The sequence below is a fragment of the Oryzias latipes genome, chromosome 8 (assembly GCF_002234675.1).
Source record: "Oryzias latipes chromosome 8, ASM223467v1".
NCBI classification, from domain to species: domain Eukaryota; kingdom Metazoa; phylum Chordata; class Actinopteri; order Beloniformes; family Adrianichthyidae; genus Oryzias; species Oryzias latipes.
The window spans coordinates 1,359,850-1,383,818 of record NC_019866.2 but is presented as its reverse complement, the minus strand read 5'-3'; the positions used below and the strand labels follow the sequence as shown (position 1 = coordinate 1,383,818).

Here is a 23,969-nt window from a genome sequence, read left to right as displayed (position 1 = left end):
GAAAGCCGAAAGACGAGGCTCGATCAGTCCTGCAACACCTCTGGTCTGATAGAAAACGGCGATCCAAACAGGACTCCTTCACGTGTGTGTTTGTAATTTCCCCCCGCAGGTCTGAGCTGTTTGACACTTTAACGTCTTCCTCTGAACTATGGATATTACAGCCTCAGCGGGGCGGCGTTAAATCCTGACATCTGCTGAAATATTAAGCAGAAATCTCGGCATTATGCTTCGCCGTGATATTACATTCACAACTCTCACCCAGAAATATTACACTCACATTTCTTCCTCGTCCTCCTTTGGGCGGATTCTCTCAGACCCTTCCTCTTCCAGCCTTCGCCGTTTAGGGGGCAGACGTCCGAGGAGACGCTGCACCAAAGCCCTGTAGCTACACGGTGCAGGAGATTGCCGCTGTGTGTGTGTGTGTGAGGGTCAGAGGTCACATCTCGGGTAACATCAGCGAACACCTCGTTGGACACGTGAGGCTCTCTCACAGCCTCGCAGGTGTCTACACACAGAATACATGTGGAGCCGGAGAAGTGAGACACAAACACTCGCTCCCACACAAACTTTATATTTAGAGATGCTATTTAGGTTCTCTAAACACAGGAGCTCACCAAACACAACTAAAAAAGCTGCACCGAGGAAGAAAAAGCACATAACACACGCATAACATATTCAACAGGTGTACAAGAATCCAAATCCTGAAGCCTTTTAAGAAAAGAAACCACAATATGGCAAAATACAAATCTGTCTCCTCAGGATTGAAATACTTTCTAATACTACGTTCTGCAGCTTGTTTACCTACTTTTTTCTTTGTAAAGCTGTTCTCCAGTCCGCTTTCTGATTGGCCAGGTAGTTCAAAATGACAAAGCAAAGGAATAAAAGTTTAGATTAGCAGTTTAATTAACCTTTAGGGTATTTTTACACCAATGAAACCAGGAACTCTTCACTGTCTTCCATTTATCTTCATGACATCAAAAGTGGGTCAGAGTGTTGATGATCTTCTGGCCACCAAGTCCTCCGCTCTGCAAAGGCTGTTGATCTTTTCACGATCTAAAATCGAAAACCTGTGTCGTTTTTTCAGTTTCTGCAGAGCAGCAGTTCATTAGAAATTCACCTCTGAGTTGTGGGCGGGGCCGCTGGCACGGAGTAAGCCGGCCCCTCCTTCCCAGCATGCATCTGTTGACGCGGTTTCCCACTAGCGGGGAGCTTGTGGCAGGTTGTGCTGCAAGTTTCTTTTTCCAAAGGCATCTTTTGGCCCTGCTCCTGATAAAAACAACTCGGATAAAGTAATACTCAGAAATGCAATGTTAATCTAAATGTTCTTTTTATATGTCCTCCATCATGAGAAAAATGCCCCAAGAACACATTAAAAACACCAAAGACATGATTATGATGGGAGTGGGCCTTTACAGCTGATTGATGCTCATCTGGCTCCTTGTTTGCATAGTTTTCTGGACATTTCTGCTTTTTTTTAATATGAGCTAAAGCAATATCTAACGGTTAGAAGCTGAGTCATGTAAACCTATTTGTTGTGATCAGTGGCTGCCTAGGCTAAGCATTAGCCCAATGAGTTATCAGATGTGCTTTTATTTTGAAAAGACGCTGCTGTTGAATGTTTGCAGCTTCAAAGCCTTTGGACTTATATTTATTTTAAAACGTCTAACGTAATTCGAACAGATTCCGCTGACATGCAACACTTTAAACTCCGGAAGTTTTTATGTAATCAACGTCGTGCAACTAATTCTAACGCATTCTATGGCTAACACCGTTATGACGGTAAGAAGCCATTTTTCTCAGGGTCAGAATCAGCTGATGCACAGTGGTCGCATGAATGGTCACAGAACTCGTGTCATACAGGTGTTGTCGGCGACATCTCCTATATGAAGGGGTTAAATGTTTTTCACTTTGTGTCACTAGCTGCGTTTTTATTGCACATATCGAAAAACCTAATCGAAATACTAGAAATGTCGAAAAAACACAATTTCTCAATTAAAAAGTTTCTGTTAAATCATAATTATGCGAATAAACAAACCAACCGTGGCGATAAGTCATTGAAAAACACGGACGTGAACAATCCTTTGATTGACAGCAGATCCATTCAAATGTCTCCCGTCATCAAATATCAAAGGGGGCGTCTTCTTCAGGCCGGCGAGTTCCTTAAACGTGGGAGGGGCTACGGATGAAGCCATTTTGGGAAATCATGGTTGGTGGTTTTCCAGAGGAGCTGTGGATCCAACAATTCCACACGACGCTGTGTGACGCCGTGAATCCTCTGGTGGCGCCCGCCGTGCGGCGCCCAAAGTATCTGGTTGTTGGTCATGTGACTCATGTTATTCGATTGTTTCCATTACAGTTTTGTCAAATATGTCGACTTTCATAGCCTCAAATACCAGCTCCTCTAAGTGCAAACACTTTTCTTCGATAAATGTGAGTTGTTTTCAAATTGCTGTGGTTCCTTCAAGCAAATTTATCATCGCAAATCCAATTTGTGGAATTTCATAACAAATGGAAAAGCGGCTAATGAAACCGGAAGTGAGTGGAACAAGGGAAACTGGGCGGAGCTACATGGGGTGACTGGATGTCAATTAGCTCTTTGTCTACATTTGCCCCCCCCCCTTTGCTGCAGAGCAGCAGGATTAATGCAGAAGCTTCTCGTGGCAAAGTGGTGAAATACTGACGGCTATGTGGAATCCACTCATCTTTTTTTATTTTTTATTTAAATGTCGTGGCCATGATGCAGGAAGGTGGGAGTTGTGTAAAGTTCTGAAATGTCAGCATGCAGAAAAATCCTGCTGAACCCGTATATTTGTGCTGAAAACGCATGAAGTCCAAATAAATCGGTGTCAGTCGTTAGATCAAAGGTAAAACAAAAGCAAAGCAGCCGGAATGAGGAATATTATTATCCCGGTGATAGCAGGTGGGAGTCGGATTTTCTTCCAACTCTGCAGAAACTGAAACACAAATAACTTGGAAGTGAAGCTCCCGTTTTGAACGCTGTCTCTACATGAGGCAGATCCGCTTGAAATTCCCGTTCAGCCGGAGCCGTGTCAGACGCCGACACCTCCCGGCTCCGCTGTGGTTTGTCACCCCTCCCTCTGAGATGCCGTGTGTGTGCAGGAGGCCGCTGTGGCCCAGTGCGTCTGACAGTATTGATGTACCATTTCTCACCTGCCTCTGCTAAATATGAGAGCGCGGTGGCTGCGCGTGAACCCGTGACCCTGCTGGGAGACACACCAGCGTTCACAGTTGTGAGGAAATGGGTCTCCGGTTCCCTAAATGCCTGTTTAGACTGATGGTCAAAGGTTTGCGCGCTGCGAGGGAACATTACTGGGCATGACCAATCTGCTCCCAAATGGAATACACTTTATGTCACTGCACCAATCTGGGTAATTGACTTGGCGTTGGGCTGAGGCCATTATGGTTAAGGCTGCTGCTATTTTTTTACAGGACATCAATGAAAACTGAAATGCACGAGGACGGCGGATTCCAAGAGCGATCGCCTCGGACACACTTGAATTCTGGGACATTTTGGCGATAAAGAATGCCTCATATGTGCAGTGTGCTTGTCAGGCAGCACTTCTGGATCAGAACTCCTGCTTCCTGGGAGGATTCTGTCTTTGCTGGCTGCTGATTTGGGCCCCAGTCAACAGGTGAATGCAATTAAGTAGGTGGCAGAAGAGGGAAGTGGCAGCCCTCTGGACCCCAAGGATTGGGACAGAGAACATTGCTCTGCCTTATTGATTGGTGCTAAATTTAGAAGTGCCGTGATTACACAAGTGCTCGGTTGCTGTGCGACTTTGCTCCTCTGGTTTATAAAGTTGATACTTAATGATCTGGACTTGATTGTTAAAAGGCGAAAAGTGGCGTACTCTGTGCGGGTCAACAGATTCTGTAGAATCGGTGTGGTTGCTTGCTTTTTAAATCGGTTGGCTAATTGTAAAGTTTAGAAAGTCTGAAACTTTGGAAGTTTCCAGATTTGTGGAGTTTTATGGAAATGTGGTTGTTTTCATTGTTTGCAATGCAGAAGGGGAATAATCATCCTTTAACTATTTTAGTAGCTTTGGCTACGATGGTCTTTGGCATACCGTACCTACCTTTATGACGGTAATTATCCTAATTCTGACGGGATCTGAAGCTGAACGCAGCCGATATGCAACACTCCTCAAAGCTGAAGTGTGTCCGGAATCAACGTATGTCAGCCAAAGCGGCTTTTCTCTCCGTCAGAATCCTAAGGAATTATGTCGATTGTGCCAATGGTAGAAATGTTACGTCAACGAGGGGGGGTTATGTTGCTATAGCAGTAGCTATCAACACCTTCAACACGTTTGTCTGTTGGATGTCGCTTAAACTTCAACATTGTATATTTCTCTAATTTTTTTATTCTAAAAGAGGTAAAGTGGTCATTTTCACAACAAAAACTGTCTTTTTTTGTTATCCAGGGTCTTTTTCATGCAAAACATAATTTTCCGCTTACCTCTAAGGCAAATCGTATTGTTGCATCAAAACAATTAATGAATTTTCTTTTGGGAAAAACTATTAACAAGGGAAACCCCAAGTTAAAACAATCATCAAAGCTGGAAATGATCCTTTTTTCATTCCACAAATTCCACTTTTTGAGGCAAAGGTTTATGATGCATATATGACAATCTGTTTACAGTAAATCCATTATTGACCCGGACAGTGTGAGACGCCGTAGGGGGGGTAACGATTCCTTTTATCAGCGATTTGATCCATCTCATAATTTATGCTTGACGATGGGATTCATAGTCGATTTTGGTTCAATTTGTACCATTCAACTCTCTGACCTGAAGTGGATCCAGATCCTCTTCATCCAAACTTCCAGACAGAAATTCCTGCTACTGAACAGTTTTCCAGATTCCTGAATTTCTTCCAGATCATCAAGTTAATGAAATCTGTGTCCAAACAAACAAGTAAACTAGAATGAATGTCAAATCCATTCACATGTTAGTTTCCTAAAGTTCACCACTGTTGTTTTTCCACATCCAAAGAATCCAAAGGGAACATTCTTAGAACATTCTCAGCTCTGGATGGTCACATGACTTTGATAAATTCATTAGACATATTTGGCCACTTTTACAATATATTATTTTCCAATCTTGATTATAGAATGATTTATTTCATTTTGTAATTATTTTCTAACAACTCGCCTCAGACAGATGGATCTGGTTGGATCGCAGGAATAGGAATCGATTCATCGATGAAGTTAGTTCATCGTTACACTTCTAGTATCACGGGTTCTCACTCAGAACGTAGAGCTATCCCGTGTGGTTGGCTGTCTAAAGCAGCATGCAGTTCATGCAGTTCAGCTGTCCCATTGTGTTCCAAACATCCCCATCATTGAAGCCTCTGATTGGTGGAACTGGCTTGATCGGCGATGGTAGGCTCTTAACCCCGCCCCCCGGTAAAGCCGTGATGGTTTTCCTGTAGAATTATACATATGAGCGTTTGGCTCCTTCAGCAAACCTTTTTGTTTCACTTGTCTTGGTTTGCTCTCGGCTGTTGAACTCTCTCTGTTCGCCGCCTTCCCCGTGTGCACGTAGCAGTCTCACGCTCGCCATGTGACATCGTCCCTAAGAGCGACTCTTGCCGCCACTGAATTTTTCATCATTGATCTGATGTGATTTCCATGCTTCGCCGTCTCTCTGCTCTGTCAGCTCTCTCTCCATCACGGCCTCTACTGGCCTGCAGGGCTAACGGGGCGTGAGCTGCCCCCCCCCCCCCCCCCCAGCCCCCTCTCTGTTGTCGCTCTATCGTGCCTCAACAGAACTCTTCCATGTCTTCCACCCACCACCTAAAGCCTCCACAGACGCCTCGACCTGAGTTCTTTGTAGCCACAGGACCTCTGGGTAAGAGGGTGGTAAAAGGCTCAGTGTATTGACACCGACTGCCCCCTGCAATAACGCTCCATCACCTCCCTCCCCTTTCTGCTGCAGCCCTGTCACAGCAGCTGCAGTGGCGGGCGGCGGCGGCGGCGGCTCTGCGCTCGGCTGTAGTCTGTGAACCACTGGGGTTGAAATATGAGTGTGTGGGAGGCAGAGTCGGCAGCCCTCAGCCCCGCTCTGGAAATGTCCTCGTCTCTGGCCAGAGCCGGCTGCTCCGTGCCCAGAGCCAAACCTGCTGATCTTAGCACAGGGCGCATTATATTTCTGCAAAGAAGCTGCGAGAAGCAGCAGGCGAAAACATATGAGGACGAATGGCATCGTATAAAAGCCAAGCTCTGTTTCAAAATCCATCAGACTGGCGAGTTCCTGAGCTGAGGAGGCAGCAGCAGCCCGGGCTCGGCGGCGTATCCATCTAGCTGCGGCATGAATTACAGATCGCCCCGGCAGTTCCTCCCTTAACTGTCCATTTAATCAAAATTTTTAATCAATGCATTAGCACATGACAGCTTGGAGGGGAGAGCCAGCATACTTCAGAGCGTGTCGATATTGGCATCCAAAGATGGGTGGGAGACAAATGCGGCTGGTTTGGTGCTGAGGCTGAGGAGTCGCTGTGCTGTTCTTGTGCATCTCGTGTGTGATTGTGTGCTACTTTTTCTTTGTTTTCGTACGTGCTTCCATGAAAGCTTCAGCCGCCCCTGTGGACTGCCTCCTAATTACTCAGATCTGCGCTCAAAGTGAAGAAATAATGAACGAGGGCTTTAATTATGCCTCCAGACAAAGGATCTCTGATGTTTCCACAACACCGCTGGCACTTTGAGACGGGTGAGGGCAGGTTAAACAGCAGCCCCCCTCCTCTGGGTGGTGGAAGCTGGTCAGCCTTGAATTCAGTCGGCGCCTGCAGGCTGACACGATGCCACGGAGTGTAGATATCGAAGGGGAGGATTTTAATAACGGAAAAAGATGAGCAACATAGGTTTGTTATCTCTAACAGATATGACACAACCTTTAATTAGCAGCCATCCCTGAAGCTCCGCGGCTGAGATATAATCAGCGGACCTTTAGCGAGAGCACAGCCACCCGGGCGTCGGGTGCCCTCAGGGCAGGCTGATGGAGGCGTCCTCCTGCCCCCTCCTACGCCGGGGTTGGCTGGCACTCTGGAGATGCCAGCTAATGAGGAAGCCTGTCAGAGGGGCACTCCAAGGGTGCCCCTCCAAAGGCCTCAGTGCTTCTTAACAAAACCACCAGGAGCACTCGCCGCTGCCTTGTTTTTCCTGCAGCCGTCCCATTCAGCGTCCTGCTTTTACGGCGTAAACTCTGCTCTGTGGCTAATGAACAAACAGCACCCATTTCCATGCATCTACAAGGCTTTGATGTCTCCGGGAGGTTGCATAAGCTCCGCTCTGACCTGTTTGTGGCGCTCGTGCTCTGGCGGTCGTCCTGATGGGGGAGCTGTGTCCATGTTGTAGTGCTTGAGTGCAGCGGTGCCGAGAAAGTGGTGCAGTCTGGAGGCACTTACCAACCGCCGCTGCCTCTGCTCCATCACATGCAACACTCTCCACCTCCGTAAACTCATCCTTAATTCATGCTGATTGGGTTGTTTTGTTTTGCAGACTCACTTATGCGGTGGAAAAATTAGGCTTCAGTTTGATTCATGACATAGCAAAGCAAAAATAAAGAGATTTTTTTTAAAATTAATACTCAAATTTGCAGGGCTGGGAAAGCGGGTGATTTGATCATCAGCAATCAGCTCACATTATGATGACTAAAGCCAGAGGAGGCAATAGGATGCTGAGCAGAGACAGATGCAGAGGAATGTGCTGTTTCACTCATTTACAGGAATATCTGGGACTTTTCAAAAGCATCAGACAAGAAGGTAAAACATGCATTGATAAGAAAAATACTCTTTTGTTTGACAGTCACTAATTTCTGATTTGAAATGCTTTATTTCAAGCAATCAAAGTAAGAATAATGCACAAAACAATACAATCATCAGTTCTACATTCGTACAAAAACGTATCAAACTTCGGATATTTAGACATTAAATCACAGATTGGTGGAAAGGAAGTAGAAGGAACTTCTATAATCCCACCATAACCATTTTATTACATGATTGATCATTATCCGGTTCATCACTTCTATCAGACAGAATTAAGAATCCCTATGTAGCTTGGACGTCATGAAGGATTTTTTTAATGTCGTCATTGTCACTTGTTGCTTGGTTTCTGTTTTGGAGATAATCAACTTTTAAGTCGTTTGAAGATGGTTGTGAGAGCTGCCGACAGGCTCATGCGTCCGCTCGTCGACCCGGAAAGGCCGTCTAATTTTGGGGCTTGATGATGCAGAGACCGTGCTTATCGCTTGACCCTTTCAAGTCCCGCCCCCATCATCTTCTGATCTGTTTTCAAAGCGTCTTCATTTAGATTTTAGCCAAAATCTAAAAATCCGGATAGTTTTTTAGGACGTCGTTTCTGCAGAGCGGCAGTTCATCAGAAATTCATCTCTAAGTTGTGGCCGTTGGTTGAGAGCTCTCTGTTTACACTCTGTCCCGCTAGCCTACAGCCCCTCACACCCCTGACCTAACACAAGTGGTGCCACAAGAATAGCCAACGATATAGGAGCTGTCCAGCCGTACAGTGCTGATCCAGATTCCAGAAGTGCGATCTTCACCATTCCTTTCAGCAAACAGAAGTTAAATTTGATCTGGAATTGCCTACCCAACGTTTTAAAGTTGAAAGCTCTGATGCCTGCCGTTATATTTGAAGATGATCAATGAGTATTTTCTTTGAGTCCTCTAACTTTGCTGGAGTGCTGCTCGTCGACTGGAAGACGTGTTAAACATTTGTTGATGGTTGGAAGTGAATTGGTCGGAGGATGCGAACACTCGGTCAGGCTGATGGGAGTTAAGGGAAATAAACAGTCATCTCTTTTGATGATTAGTGGGAGCGTGCGGTATTGATCAGCGGTCATACGATAAACAGTGGAGAACTGGAATCGTTTGGGTCCCATTAGTCGCTGCTTGTATTGCCTTTGATTATCGCTGACTGAGCTCCCAGTGCATATGATGGCTTTTTACTGCAGCAACTGCTGCTTCCAGCTTTCTTTTATTTGCTGTTGTGTGTTTGAGGTGTGCTCAGGATGGTTCTGATGGGGGGGGGGGTTAAAGCCTGCTTGCACAGAAACAAACACCCGTCCAGCCTCAGGGGGGTAAATCCCGTGCTGGGCAAGGCCGGCAGCAGACGTGACAGTCGCCACTGACAGTGATGATGATGGTGATGGTGATTGTGGTAATAATGATTATGCTGATTATTACGGGCCTGCCACAGGGACGCCGTGATTGCTCTGCGAGGAGAAACAGAGGAAGACGAAGGGCGACGATGATTGCGATCACTTTTTTTTGGTGATCAACTGTTGGCGGCGGTTGTTGATCTTTCTTTAATTGGCAGAGCCCCAGCGTGGGGAGTTAAGGCAGGATATCTCTGCCTTTGATTTTGCATGACAAAAAGAAGAGGCGCCGTCGAGAACATTCCAGCAACTCCCTTTGAAGGGAGCGATCTGGCAGCACTTATTGGAAATTTGAACCGCCTGAAACAGACAGACTCGCTGAAAAACGGGGAGCAAGTGGGCGAAAGACAGTCTAGTCCACAGAGGGACAGACAAGGGAGACGGATCCCTGGACTTCACCCTGCCAGCCGACCGACCGACCGTTGGCATCAAACCATCAGGCCAATTACTCCCTCAAGAATGAACCCTTGCAAGGATGGATCCTGGTGGGGGGAGGTCTTGATTTGAGGGATGTATGAGGATGAGCCACATGCAGGACTAGAAACCACCGTTGAGTTCTTCTAATAACAGGAAACACTCAAAAACCAGGACAAAAGACGGAACAACACTAAAGCACACTTAAATAGAGCTCAAACAAGTGAACCGAAAGTGCGGGCAGCTGTGCGTCACTCATTGAGAGCCACAGGAGAGGGGGCGGAGCCCACCAGGTGCACCCACAGCCAACCTGCACACAAGACACAGCAGGTCAAACAAAACAGAAGAGAGGATTGTGAGGGACCTGTCATTTTTCTGTTTTGAGAAACACTTCGGTGTAATGACAGGCTGAGCTTCTGTGGGGGGGGTGGGGGGAAGATCAGTGTAACCGGAAAACATCCAGGTAATGCGGCGAGCCGGGGGGAGAGCGCAGATCTGTGCAGAGAACACGCTTTTACAACAATAAATTTCATGCAAGTGTGAGAGGAGGCAGCGCAGAAATGATTGTGACAGGCCCGTGTGCGCGCTCTCCGGGTGCACGGAACCGTGTTGGAGGCGACTCACAAAGCCTGTACGGCTGCATCAATTTCATCCACACTTGTCGCCTTTTTGGTGGCGGTTTTGGAGGAGCCATTATTCTGGCTCTGGCGTCGGCAGATAACATCCTTGTTCTTAATCCTGCCCACGGAGCTCACGTCGTCCTTTGTTGTGTTTCTGCAGCACAACACCACCACACTCATTTGAATAGCCTGAAATGAAAACGTGGACAGTGATTAAGAGGCCTGCAAAACCAGCTAAAAATACGGCAGATAGAAATCTCCCTGTAAGGATGGAGCCGGTTTGATCGCCTCCCTCCCTTTAATTCCTCCCGCTGCTTCCTGCCTCCAAAGAAAGAGAGACTTGAACATTGTGCAGATTCTAAAGCCCTCAGGGACAAATTTGTGATTTTGGCCTTGATGAATAAAACATGACTTGACTGTATTAACAAGCATTACAAGCTGAGGAGGACCTATACCTTGTTGTAGCCCGGTCTTGACCCCAGAGTCTCTGCTGGGGCTGATCCAACCAGGTTGGAGCGGATTCAAGCCCCGTTTTCCCGCTCCTCTCTGCCCCCCCCCCCCCCCCCACACACACACACACACCCTGCCGGGGGTCGTAATGAGCCCAACTTGTGCATTCTCTTTGTCTGCTGCTTTTAAAGCCGAATCAAACTGAATCCATCAGCTCGCTGCATCACAGGAAGCTGCTCTGCTTCTTCTCCTCCAGTTTAGCGGCTGTTTGCGGCACGACCGGCCTCAGCGAGCACTGGATGCGTCCTTGAGCACGCACGCGCGGGCCCCAAAAAGGGGGCGTGTGTGCGCATGTTTTTGGGGGTTGCAATTAAAAGGCAGCACGCTGTGTCCCACGAGGCGCCAATGCCCGGGATCAGCTGTTCTGATGTCATCCACGTCCCCTCTGCTACTCAGCTGGCCCCCCTTTGATGTATGAATGCGCACGAGGACTTCATCAGCACCCCCACCCACCCTACAACCCCTCCTCCTCCTCCTGCGCTCGCTCAGAACCTCCCCTTCTGTGTCTGAATGCTTATGTTGGCTTTTATCGCGCGCAAAGTAAACAGAGAGGAGCAGGGAGAGGAGGGAGCGCGTGCCACAGCGAGAGAGAGAGGAGGAGGAACACGCTCAGCGTCCGCGCGCAGCTCGCCTCCCCGCCGCATCTTCAGTAGACGCGCCAAAGCCCGGCCGAACCGGGAGATTCTGGGAGGAGAGAAGACAAGAAACAAGGAGAGCGATCCGCGGAGAGGCAGAGAGAGGAAGAGGAGCGGGCGCGCGCGGTCCAGAGGAAGGAAGAAGAGGATCTCCCGCTCAATGCGCAAAGCGTCCCGCCACCCCGCGCTCAGCTCCATGGCCAACTCCGGCTGTCTGCTGCTCTCCGGCTCCGGGATGCTGCCGCACGCGCTCCAGTGCCCCCCCGCGTTCCTCTACCTTCCCGAGGTAAGGATGAATGAACCCCCCCTCCCCTCCTGTCTGTCTCTGTGCACGTGATGGTATCGCGCTCTGCTTTGTTTCCTTCGCTCCCCCCACCGCCCCTTAACCCTTGACCCCGCTCCTGTGTGGAGGGGGGGGGGGGGGGCTGCTTCAGGTGAAGACCCTGAAACTTTTTTTGTATCTTTCTGTCCTTTCTTGTCCTCCTTTGGAAGGAGGTACCAAAAAAACCTCAACAAGGTGACTCGTGATGCGCCTGTCTGTCTGTCTGCTGAATTATTCACGTGTTTTAATTCAGTAGGGGGGGGGGGGACACCCCCCTTGCACCTACCACTGGCGGTGGGATGATGGGTGGTGGTGTTTTACTGCCGGCTGCATGTGTCGCAGTAAACCGTGTGTTACTGCAGCGATTGAGGGTCTCTGCCACCCCCCCCCCCAACATCCCAGTGATGCCCCCCCACCCATCTGCCCCATACAACCTGCAAGGACTAGGGGGGGAGGGGGCATTTTTCTACGTTTGTTGCCCCGGAAGTCAAACATTAGAGTCTGACTAGAATCAGCGGCACGTTTCAGGTGGATCTACCTCCTCCATCCTCTGGATAAGGTGTGCACGTGCACGTGCGCATCATCAGCACAAACTTCCTGCCCTCTCATGCACCTCCCTCTTTAATGTCTCCATGTCTCCCCATCTTTTGCCCCCCCCCCCCTTCTTCTTCTTCTCCGACTTGCCGGTAAATCGCCGGCCTGCGGCGCCGCGAGGGGGGAACAACCCTCTGAATCACACTGAGGCTGCCCCCCTCCTCCTTTTTTTCATTCAACAGCATCTGTGGGAGCTTGCCCCCCCCCCTCCCCCGCCCAGTGCAGGACTGCAGCAGCGGCTCACAGATGACAGGCCAGCAAACATGAGGGGGCGTAGATTGAGGTGATCGCCTCTGCAGCCTCGCACTTTGTTTGCATTTCCAATAAGTTCGGCGTGTGGAGCTGGCGCTCGCGGCGGCTCTGCTTATTCAGCGCCAACGTGGCGTCGAATCCCAGCCAGGCTGCAGTTGATAGCACAAAAAGATTAGCGCACCTTCATTGGCGAGCTGCTGGGCGCCTGCGTGGCCTCCTGTGCGTCTTTGACGCTGTTTGCAGCCGAATGTTTGTTGTCATGAATCCAAGGAGAGGCCCCCCCCCCTGTGGAAGGGCCGCTCCTCTTCAGGGTGGGAGAGTTTGGCTCCGTCCTCCGCAGAATGATGTCACTTCTGCTCACTTTGGACTTCTGACTTATGGAGCTGGATATTGGTGGGGGGGGTTATGAATTGCATCGTGGTTAGGCTTTTATGGGATGTGATGCTGGCGGCTGCAGGCCCGTATGAAAGTATACATTTATTTATGGCGCCGGCCGAAGCTGACGGCCCGGCGCGGGTTTGCTGCTGGTAGTTAGTAGCTGTCTCCAGAGTCGTAAAAACATGGCATCTCATGGATTTTCTATTTACCAGGCACTGGGTGGGCATATGGCACCGCTCGTAAACGTAACTCTATTATCTCAGCCGGGCTGTTTGTGGTGGGAGGGGCGTTGCTTATGTCTAAAGCAGTTGTTGTTTTCGTGCCACATCTCCGTCTGCCTCAGACTTATCTCCATATCTCCCGTTCTCTAAAATTGCCTTCCTTTGATGATTTCTAATTGCATTTTCTCATTTTCACATTGTTACTGCAGCATCAATTGATTTCCGTTTTATTTTTTGGGTTGCACCGCCACCGCCTTGCTCAGAGGGGGCGATCCTGGCAGGTGATGCCCCGGCTCTCCGGTTTCAGCCCCCCCCCCCCCTCCCCACTACCTCTCATCGCACACACTGATACATCTGGGGAACGGCGAGGCTCTGCAGAGAGGAGAGGCTTCTGGGAATTCTCTCGACACACTTCCCCTCGCGGTTCCAGCCTTAATCTGGCCTCCCGAAGCGCCGCTATTCACGGGGACTTTAGATATCAAAGGATTCAGGCTGGTTACCCCCCCCCCCCCCCCCCCCCCCCTGGGGACAGACTGACCCTGCAGAGACGGCTCCTTCCCGGGGGACAATCATTGTGGGCCGAGCGGCACTATCGACAGCTGTAAATGGAGATGCTGTCTGCAAACGGGGAGCCCTAATCGGTTTTGGTCCCCGCATGTGGAGACAAATCACTGGCAGCAATTCCACAGAGCCTGCAGCCCCCTCTCCTGCTGATCCAGAGGTTCTGGTTCTGCCGATCTGCCCTGAATGTGTTCATTCTACCGTGAACTCGTCTGATTCTGGAGCGTCTCTCCACAGTCCTCACTGCAGATTAGAGATGGCCTCAAACACAACACCGGCAGAGATTCTGGGAAACACTGACGGAGAGAACGGGCCTGCAGGACAAAACCCGAGAAGTGTTCAAGATAAGAAAAACATCAACTTTCACTCAAACCCAGATCTTATGATTACCTGTCTGCCGCCTTCTTTCTTCATAAGCTATTTCATTTTCTGTCGTTGCAGATGAATGCTGCTTTTTTGAAATATTTCCATTAGATCACAAAGCGAACGGCAGCTTTGTTGTTTTTCAGCCACTTTAGTCGAGCGCAATTCACTCTGATTCAATCAGGCGCAAATCAAAAAAACTTTAAACCCAATTTCATGGGCTCCAGAATATACCCCTCAATATGTTCCATGTTTTGGTGTGAAACCATTCAGTCTTTCAGCTGTTTTGTCCCTTAAACAGCTGATTCATAGCAGCATAACAAAGGCGGAGGGGCTGATTGAAATGTTTTCTCGCTTTTCTCTGCCCCAGAGGAAAATTGTAAATCACAGCTCAGTCGTTTATTCTGAAATTTCATTTGGTGTTTGAGCGAGTGCCGCCTTGTTCTTCACAAAGACTTCACAGCCAGGCTAGCGTGCACGTGCACGTGTGTGTGTGCGTGCATGTTTTTCTTAAGGCTACCCACCGTCTTACTCCACTAGACCTTTGTAAATGGAACAGAATGAAATTTGTTCCCCGTGTAGAAAAAAACGGCAACAATAGCTTTACTCACCAACACGAGTCTTTTCCACTTGGGGGGGTCCGACTGCATTCTTAATGCGTGCCTCCACATTTGAGCTGACGTTTCTATATTTAAGCGTCTCTGCCTGTGAGGACGCCTTCGTTTGGCGGGGGTGGCCACTCGCGGGGATCCTGCATGCGGCGCCACGACACCGATAGATGTGTGTTTACATTTTGCCAATAATGCTAAATATCCTGCAGTCATTAATGGCGAGCCTTAGCTGGGAGCGCTGCTGTCTATTTCCTGGACCTGTGGTGTCAGTGAATTAGCATTCACAGAGCTGCTCATGCTAATATACTCCACTTCTGGAAAACAGAGCTGCAGCCACAGATGGCCCCTCCCTGCAATGACTGAGAGTCTTTTTTAAAGTGTGGCAAATATCTAACAAAGTTTGTTAAAGTACCAACTAGGATCGTCTTCCCATCTGCTTCCAAAGCGTTCCCAGTGCTCTGTTAATTATGATGACGCAGTTTCTTGACAAAATCTAAAACTTGTGTCGTTTTGGAGGACGTAGTTTCTGCAGAGCGGCAGGAGTTCATCACATATTCACCTTTAAGTTGTGGGCGGGACTGTTGGCACGTGGAAACCCCGCCCCAGGCACTCTTGGATCCAAGAACAACAGTGCACCTCACAAGCGTGAGCGTCTGTGTTCATTCTGGTTGTCTTTACTATGTCATAGCGATTGTTCAAGGTACACAGGTCTCTGTCAACATGGTGAACGCACTAACGATGCTAACATGTAGCGGTGTCAGACTGTGTTTGTTTATGTGTTGCTAACAAGGTAGGGAGTTAGCGTAGTCACAGTAACGTATGTTTTAGCTGTATCAGTCTGATTTTTTTAAAAGTATCAAAAAAGTTTGGGAGTTAAAAGTATTGTGAACAGGCTAAGGTGTTTAATTCTAGCGCGGCTAACATGCAGCGGTGTCGGAAGGTGACTTTTATTTTTGGAGTTAGCGTAGTCACAGTATTGTTTTTTCTGAAACAGTCCGTTGTATTTTCCTTAGAGTGGAACTTTAGCTACCATGAACTGTTGGAATGTGACACCACGGGGGGGGGTTGAAGCAAAGAGTGGAAGAAGTTTACTTTGGTCACCCCCCCAAACCTGCATAAGACCCCCCCCCCTCAAACACACACAAATATCATCTGACCGTTTTCCACAAATGACTCGCTAAAATGCTTAAGCAGCTTGAGAAAAATTATTTCTTCACGGCTGCATCTCAGCCAGCTGTGATTATGATGTTTAGAATGGAGTGTCACTCTCACCCCGTCCTTCAGGGTTTCTCCTCGCGGCGGGACCCTCTCAAATGAGACGTATTACCCCGCGTGCTGAGTTAACAGAGAGAAAGCAGAGAAAAGGGCATCAGGAGCCGTTAAAAGCACCGCACCTTTTTATCACCGCCGGCTTAATGGCAGCGGTGAACAGCAAAGCGTTATTACACTTCTGGAAGTCCGTTTCCTCCGGCGCCCAGAAGGCGCTTCTGCTGACAAACAGACCTGCGAGCTAATGCTGAAATCTTTGTTTTTGAAAAAAGGTCTTCCTGGTGTCAAACAGCCGAGGAACATGGCCGCGTTCTGTGGAGATGCAACAGAGTGAGATGTGACTGCAGAGCAGCAGATCAATATTTGAACTCTGCTGTTGTGGGTCAGCGTGCACGGCTGTATAAAATGAAATGGGCCTTGAAATTGATTTCAAATTCTCTTTGCCAAAGTGTGCAGGTATTCTGAAATGAAACGGAGAGGAGAGGAAATGACCTCCGCCCAGCCGGCTTCATAATTGTTTTTGTTTGCCATTTTTTTTTTTTTATTGTCATTCCAAAGAAGAGAGTTGTGGCTTTGCTTTGTGGAGTCGTCTGAAGGAATGGCTGCACACCTCAGACTGTGAAACTGCTGCAAACGGGATGGAGTGCTGGCTTGTAGTTCATCTGGGCTCTGTGTGGCATGAACAATAGCAGACGGAGAGAGTGAAACTCGCTGGCTGTTTTCTTTGTCCTCGTGGGCAACAAAACAGGTATCTTCCTGATTACTCTGCTCCTGGTTGTGTAATGGGTGAGAAAGGAGAGCAGCTCATGTAATTTAGCTCAAATCAGAGTCCTCCCCCTCCTCCTCCTCCTCCTCCTCCTCCTCCTCACTTTCCCTCCGCTCAGATGGAGAGTCTAAATATCACTGCTTTCTCTCGCAGCAGTTTGTTAGTGGAGCACGCCTCTGTGTTTTTCTAAAATCATCTATCAAGGTGAGATCTGTGGGAAAGAGCAGCGCCTCGGGCTTCCTCTCCGTGTGCTTATGAGGTTTTATTAGGTCCCGCAGGACCTCTGCTTTGGTGTGTGTTAAAAACAAATGGAACTTACAAATTACACATTACAGCCTCCACGGGCACGTGCCCCCGCCTGCACGCCGTTTGTGCCCGGGCGCCTCTCCTACAAACCAGTGTGGTCAGTGAGGGATGGATGTGCTGGGGCTGTTTTTTTTTCATTATCAAGGCGCTGGGCGGAGCTTCTGGAAGGCGGAGTCAACACTACAGAGCTTTAAGTCCATTTTCATTGAGTCCTCAAGGTATTTCCGACGGATTCTGGCGCGGAGGAAATGTACGAATGTAACGTGTTGCATATTACATTGGACTTCATTTGATGCTCGGACCAAATGAGCCTCTTTGAGCAGCTCTACGCCGCACCAAAGCAACAAAATCTGCTGAGAAGCAGCTTGTGTCAAATGTTTAGTTTGCCTCACAGCTTTTGTTGTTATGAGACGTAAACTACTTGGTTTTTACTTGGAATGAGAAACGAACCGAAACTCTGAGCCATGTTGCTGCCAATAACATGTGAACCTGGATTGCAGGCCCCTGTAGCTCAGATAAGAAGCCAAAATGGTGTCGGCAAAGTTCTGCAGAACTTCACAGCACTCGATTGTAGTTCAGCGACCTGATGGATCAGAGGGATGTGTACAAGACGAACGTCGTGGCGATGAGCGGGGAAATCCGTGGTTACTTCCGCGTGGTGTGAGAAAGCGGAGCTGCAGCTGGAAACGAAGCAGCTTAGCCACATTAAAGCGTCTCCTTCATCCTAACATCATCCTCATCATCATCACTTTATTGATTCTGGAAAGAATTGGCTTTTTTTCCTCTTTATTTTTGGAGACTCCTGAACCGTTTAAGAGTTCTGGAGAAACTTCATTAATGTTGAAAATAAACAGCATTTATTTCCTCAATCACACTTTGTAGAACCTCATTAGTTCAAGAACTTTCATTCAATTTTTTTTTCTTATTTTGAAAAATATTTTGTTGTGGAAATCTGACAATGTTGACTGCTCACTTTAAGAACAAATATATTTGAAGTTACCAAAATAAAAGCACTATGAATTTGCTTGAGTAAAAGCAGCTTGTATATGACATTCAGTTGCAGTGCTTAACATTGTGATCCATAAATAAAAGGAATTTTGTTTACAATGAAAGGTGTGTTATTACTCTATTCAGGTAGAGTTTTTTATAAGTCATACTCTTTAAAAAAAGCATTTAAAAAAACTGTTACGTTGCAGTCGTGGGATGTATTGCGATGTATTGTGATGTGTACCGCATTATGACATCGCATCGCCAATACACACCTTGAGGTAACACCTGAGCTGTCGCCAGCAGCAGCAAAACAACATAAGTGCCTTGAACTCTTCAAAATGAACCTAATTCAAACAGATTTGCATCTGGAGAAAAGCAAGTTTACTATGTCAGCGCAAAGCAGCTTTTCTCCGCTCAGTTAATTGCTTAAACGCTTAAGGAATTACAGTAGTGGAAAGAATGTAAACACTGAAGCTACAGCTCCAATTTTAAAGGGTTAAAGGCATCTTCTATATACGTGTGTGACCATCAAAGTGTGACTGAAATGACATAACTCGTAAACTCACGAAAATCAGTAATGTAATTTTTGCAGCATTCACTAAGACTGCCCCGCCCCCCGACTAACTCCTCCCACAGAGCTGTCATTTGCTTTTCTTCGTCTGAATCAAATGGATGTTAAAAGTAGAAGAAAAAATCTTCTGAAAGATTATTGGGGAAAAAATATACATTATTATTAGTTTTTATAATCTCTTGCCTGAAAGGCCCGTTACTGATAACAGGGTGCAATTTAACGATGTGGGCGGGGCAAATGAAAATATTGAAGGCTTGACAATATTTATCCCCCTCAGCCATGCAAACAGGGTTATTGTTGCTTTGAAGACGTTTGTGGATTCTGCTTTTCCAAATCAAAATGTAAAATATGAAATGATGAAATCGTCCTTAATTTCACAATTTTTAAGCATTCAGCATGCAAACAGCTGAACTGGCTCATCTCATGGGTTTTATGACCACATCTGCATTTCTGGCTCTTAAATCATAGCAAACATGGATGAAAACAGCCTCAGATTCATGCCATAAATCTGTAAAAACCAACACAAAGCATCAGCAAACGGTAACTTTTATAGGAAATTAACTAAATGTACAAACAGGAAGTCCCGAAAAGATTGAAAAATGGTTATTTTTACAGTACAGTACTTACAGGGTATTTAAGTGGTATTTATGTGGTACTTTTGTTGTACCTACAGGGTACATGCTGTGTTTTTATGTGATACTATATTGGCTTTATACTTGTGTGTTACCTTGCAATTTATGCTGTACACACTAGGTTTTTCCATAGTACCTACTGGGTATTTATGTGTTGTGTTCCTGTGTTTTTTGTATAATCACCACAAGAACTACATTAGCACACACACTTGGGTTATTTCTTTAACCAAATTCCTGAGTTATTCATGTTGGGGTTCATTTTTGGGTCACTTAATTTTTTTTTGGGTGGGGGGGTTATAGGGATTTCTTTTTTAACCCAATCAACATTTTGTTCTGAGTTAAAGAACCCTAAAAAAATGAGTTCCTTTTTAACCTCAAAAGATGGGTATTATATGGAAATTATATGGTAAATATGGAGATTGAACTGTGGGACTAGTACCACATGAATACAAAGCAAGTACCATGAAAGTACCCAGTAGGTACAACAAAAGTACCACTTAAATACCCTGTAAGCACTGAACTGTAAAAGGAAGCGTGTTGTATTAAAACTAAAATAAGAAAATCTCCTTTTTAGGATAGTTAGTTGTAATGCAGAAGTGGCTCCTAATCTTTCAGTGTTGTTTTGCCTTAAAATAAGATTTAAATCTAAATGTAAGTGCTTCCTCTATAAGATCAGCAGCGATTCCGTTCCCCAGGACTACCGGCAGCAGAGTCTGCCGGTTAGATTCCGCTAAAGCAACGTTCCATCAACTCTGATCTTTGAAACGGTCACACGGGCGAGGATTTTCCCGCCCGTTCTGCCCACCCCTCGCCTCCCCTCCATCCCCTTCCTTCTAATTTAATGACTCAGAATTGTAACTCCAACATTGTTATCATTCGGCGGTGGCGAGTAATGAATAGCAATTAACGTTTTCAAAGGAGGGAGTAAAGCTTGAGAGACGTCGCTTTTCACCCAGAAATGTAGAAACAGCGCAGTCGGGGGAGATACTGTCATGTCGAGAGAGGCCCTAATTTATCCGTCCAGCTGTTTTTGGTAAATAACTTTGCTTTTTTTCTCCCGCCTTTCTTCTGCTGTCAGCACAAACACAAGTAATCATTCTAATATCCAACACAGCTTCCCCAATGAACTGTAATAAACTGTAATAAATTATTCTGCACATTTTCGTCCAATGATTGCTCTTTCTGGAGCCGGGCGACAAAGTGCTAATTACCAGGATATGAATGGAAATCTGGGCGGCGTGGTTCCAACGGCGAGGAGACAAATGCGATTTGCTTGTGTTGTGAGCGGGTGGAAAATTGCCGTGTAAATTGGAGGTTGTAGCTGCGGTGTGCTTACATTTCACGGGTGAGAATCCAATCTCACAGGACAGCATGTGCGGACTGCCCTCTCTGATACACTCCACCGTCCTCCACCTACTCCATGATAGCGCTCCCCCAAAGCTCTCCACACACACTCCCCCCCGCCGACACAAGCGCCTCTTTCAGGAGGTGAGGTGCGGACTCGCCAGAATTCCCCCCGGCGCCTGACTTCACACACACACACTCACTCCCGCCACTTTTGCGTGACTCCCGGTGGAGGGAGACGAGGCGGCGGCGTTTTCCTCATTGTCCGTTTTTCGCCTCTTTGCTCCTCTTCATCTGCCGCCGCAGAGGCCGCGGTTATCTATGGGTCGGGGCAGTTCGGGGAGAATTACGGTGACAGAGCCGTGGAAATGATAGGCCGGCAGTGAGATATCTCTGCCTCATAAATTCTACATTGCTCAAGATAATTTACGAGGGGAGGTTTGTGTGCGTAAGACAGACAGTGCTGCACGGTATCCATCCACTCCACGGCCCCCGTTCACTTCAGCCCTGCGAGTGCAGTCGATTTATCGAATTTATTCTCACATCCCTTCTTTCCCAGAGCCTCGCTTTGAATGATAATGATCATTTTTTTTCTCACCCTTTATTTTTTTGCTCTGACTATTCCCGGATATTATTTGTCCTGTCAGGATTATTACAGATAAAAGAGCAAAATAATAGATCTTGCGCGTGGTGTCTACGACTTTACGACTGAGGGGCCTTGGCTGGGAGAGACTCTGCCATCAGCAAAGGTCACCGGCTGCCTTGATTGTGACGTATGTGCGGGAGGGCAGGCGCCCGGGCCACGGGGCTCCGAGGTCGCTCATCATTCTTCTCTTCCTGCTCTCCGCGTGAACCAAACCAGGAGACTTTTATTGCTTCACTTCAACTCATTTTATTTTGACAACTCTCTCTAAAAAATTTCAAAGCGGCAGAGATTTAAATTTCCGCACTCGCCCTTCTTCCCCCTTCAGTTTGCATTTTTAGGGAGTCGTCTTTTGGGGCTGCTTCCTCCCCTGCTGTTAGAAGGTCCTGTTCCGGCGGGTCACTCTGACCCATTTACTGAACAAATCAACGAATAAAGCTGACGATGATGCAGTTTTTAGCCAGAATCTAAAAACCTGTCGTTTTCTACGACATAGTTCCTGCAGAGCGGCAGGAGTTCGGTAGAAATTCACCTCTGAGTTGTGGGCGGGACTGTTGGTGAAGATCGACCACGCCTTCCTTCCCCTCCCTGTTGCTGAGAGATTTCTGTCTACATGTTCTCCTGCTAGCTTACACCCACTCACAAATCCAACCTAGGACTAGCGGTGCAATTTCGGAGCTATCCAGGGAGCTTGTGGCCCCGCCCATCCCATTTTCTACATCACAATCACATCAACAAACCCCTCGACAGAAAAACATTTTAAAGATTACAATTAAAAAAAACAAATCGAATAAAACATAAAAAGCAAAATTACATTTGAAAAATCCAAAAAAAAATTAAATGAAGAGAAAGCAGAAGGTATTTCCAGAAATCAAAGTAAAATATTCAAACCTCAAATCAGAAAAGGTGGGTATGATTGGACTCTGCTGATTGGATGATGACGTTTATTCATTTAACCAAACATTATCAGGCACTAAGTGGTTCTGGATTCGCTCCGTACTGATCAGAAAACTTTTAGGACACAATTGAAAAAACTCAGATGTAACGTTTTACTTGTTTTTCTTTTTAATCGTCATTTTGATTTCAAACATTGATTTGTTTCATTTCAGAGCCTCCGTACAAACACGATGCGTCTGATTTTTAACGACATGAATAAAGATGTTTTCAGTTAAATGTCCTCCATCAGCAGAGAAATCCCACCAGATCAGGTTAAAAAGACGATCTTCGTGGGAGGGGGTCTGAAAAGAGCGAGCGCTTTTGTTAAATGGAGAATTTTTGTTTTCTTGACTTTACTGGCGTTTTGGCTCCTTCTCCTCCGTCTTTATGGTTTCTCGCTGAGAGTCAATATCGTTGTAGTTCATGAGAAACCCACAGCAGAAGTAAAGGGGGCTTTTCCCGCTTTCACTGCTTTATGAAACACCACGACGCTCAGCATTCTGTCAATATTTTCGGACTAATAAGTGTACATCATGTTTCCAGGAGAGCTTACACTCGACTTTGTCTGAGTTTGCAGCAACGCCGCTCGGTTGTGCTGACTTCCTGATTTCCCGCCTTTTCCTTTCTGCTCAGATTGACTAAAACGTCAAAAGGAATTAACCGAAAAGTGGCGGCGAGGTTCGACTCCGGACACATTTATCGTTTTGTTTCTGCGGCCGCACACCGTTTCTGTCTTGACAGGACCAGAACTTCCGGGCCGGTCTGATGAGCAGATGAGAGTCCTGACTCAGTTAGGACTCGGCGTTCAGCCTCTGCTACAGCTGCAGGGCCACCTCTGGGGGCGGAGCCTCACCTCCGTGCCGTCTGTTGCGGTGTGAGTTTACAAAATGGATGTCTCTTCAGGGAGCGGGGGTCTGGGGGGGCGCCCCCGCGGCTCTGAGGGCTGGCTCACTTGACGTGAAGCAGTCACCGGAGGGGCCCGGGAGTTGTGCGGCAGTGGTATGTTTGTGTTTGTGGAATTCTCTGCAGGCTTCCCAATCAGCGGCGGTATTCCCAACACGACCAGGATGTCAGCACACCTGCTTATTGCCGCGGCATACCTGCGTCTCTTTAACTAGACAGGATGCACAATGGAAGCAGACAAGGCTCTTTCACAGGGGAGTTAATCTAATCTACTCGCACTCAACTTGGACATTGGCTGTCACTGACACGCCTGCGTCGCCTCCAATAAAGCAGGTGAAGGCAGAGCTTGGCGGCGGCGGCGGCGGCACTGCAGGTAACTGGGCCTGGCACTCGGCTGGGCTTTCATGTTAACCCTCTCCGGGCTTCATCCAATCATTATACGGCGGCGTTTCCTTCTCAATCCCTTCAAATCAGTTATTTTTGCTGTCGTCTCGTTTGAGAGGAGCAGGCGTGATGCGGCTGACAGCCTCCAAAAATACGCCCCTGCTCGTGGCGCCGCTCCGCTTTTGTCAGGTGTTTTGAGACTTAAAAAAAAGAATCCAGCGGCAGGCAGACGTTAAGGTGTTTCTTCTCTCCTCCCCGCCGCCGTGTGCGGGGGTGAGTGTTTGTGCACACAGGTGAGGCGTCTGCCATCCGAGCGCTCTGCAGCAGGTTATTTCCTCTGAACCGGGGCCCTTATTTAATGGTAATTGTAGCAATTAGCATGTGAATGAGGTAAGAATTGGATAATAGAACTAAGATAAATATTGATGTTAATTCACACTGCAGAAATGGTGTGTGAGTGCCAAACGGGGGGGGGCAGGGTCCCGTAAATTTATCCCCGACCCTCATTTGCATGCATTAACGGCGGAGCAATTATGACCTTAAAGAAATAAATAAA

The 23,969-nt window shown here is 47.3% G+C and overlaps 1 protein-coding gene across 11 annotated transcripts in view; it reads left to right on the top strand.

Annotated features, from left to right (window-relative positions):
• rbfox3 (RNA binding fox-1 homolog 3) overlaps positions 1-23,969 on the top strand; it is a 293,403-nt gene that overhangs the window by 198,853 nt on the left and 70,581 nt on the right. For 5 of the 11 annotated variants that reach the window (XM_023957269.1, XM_023957268.1, XM_023957267.1 and 2 more), the window contains exon 1: positions 11,234-11,653. The exons of 5 other annotated variants lie outside the window; for them this stretch is intronic. In XM_023957269.1, the coding sequence (XP_023813037.1) occupies positions 11,243-11,653 (411 nt within the window). In that variant the 5' untranslated portion in view covers positions 11,234-11,242. Of the gene's footprint in view, positions 1-11,224; positions 11,654-23,969 lie in introns of those variants that run through there. One more of the 11 variants, XM_023957271.1, reaches the window with a different exon arrangement.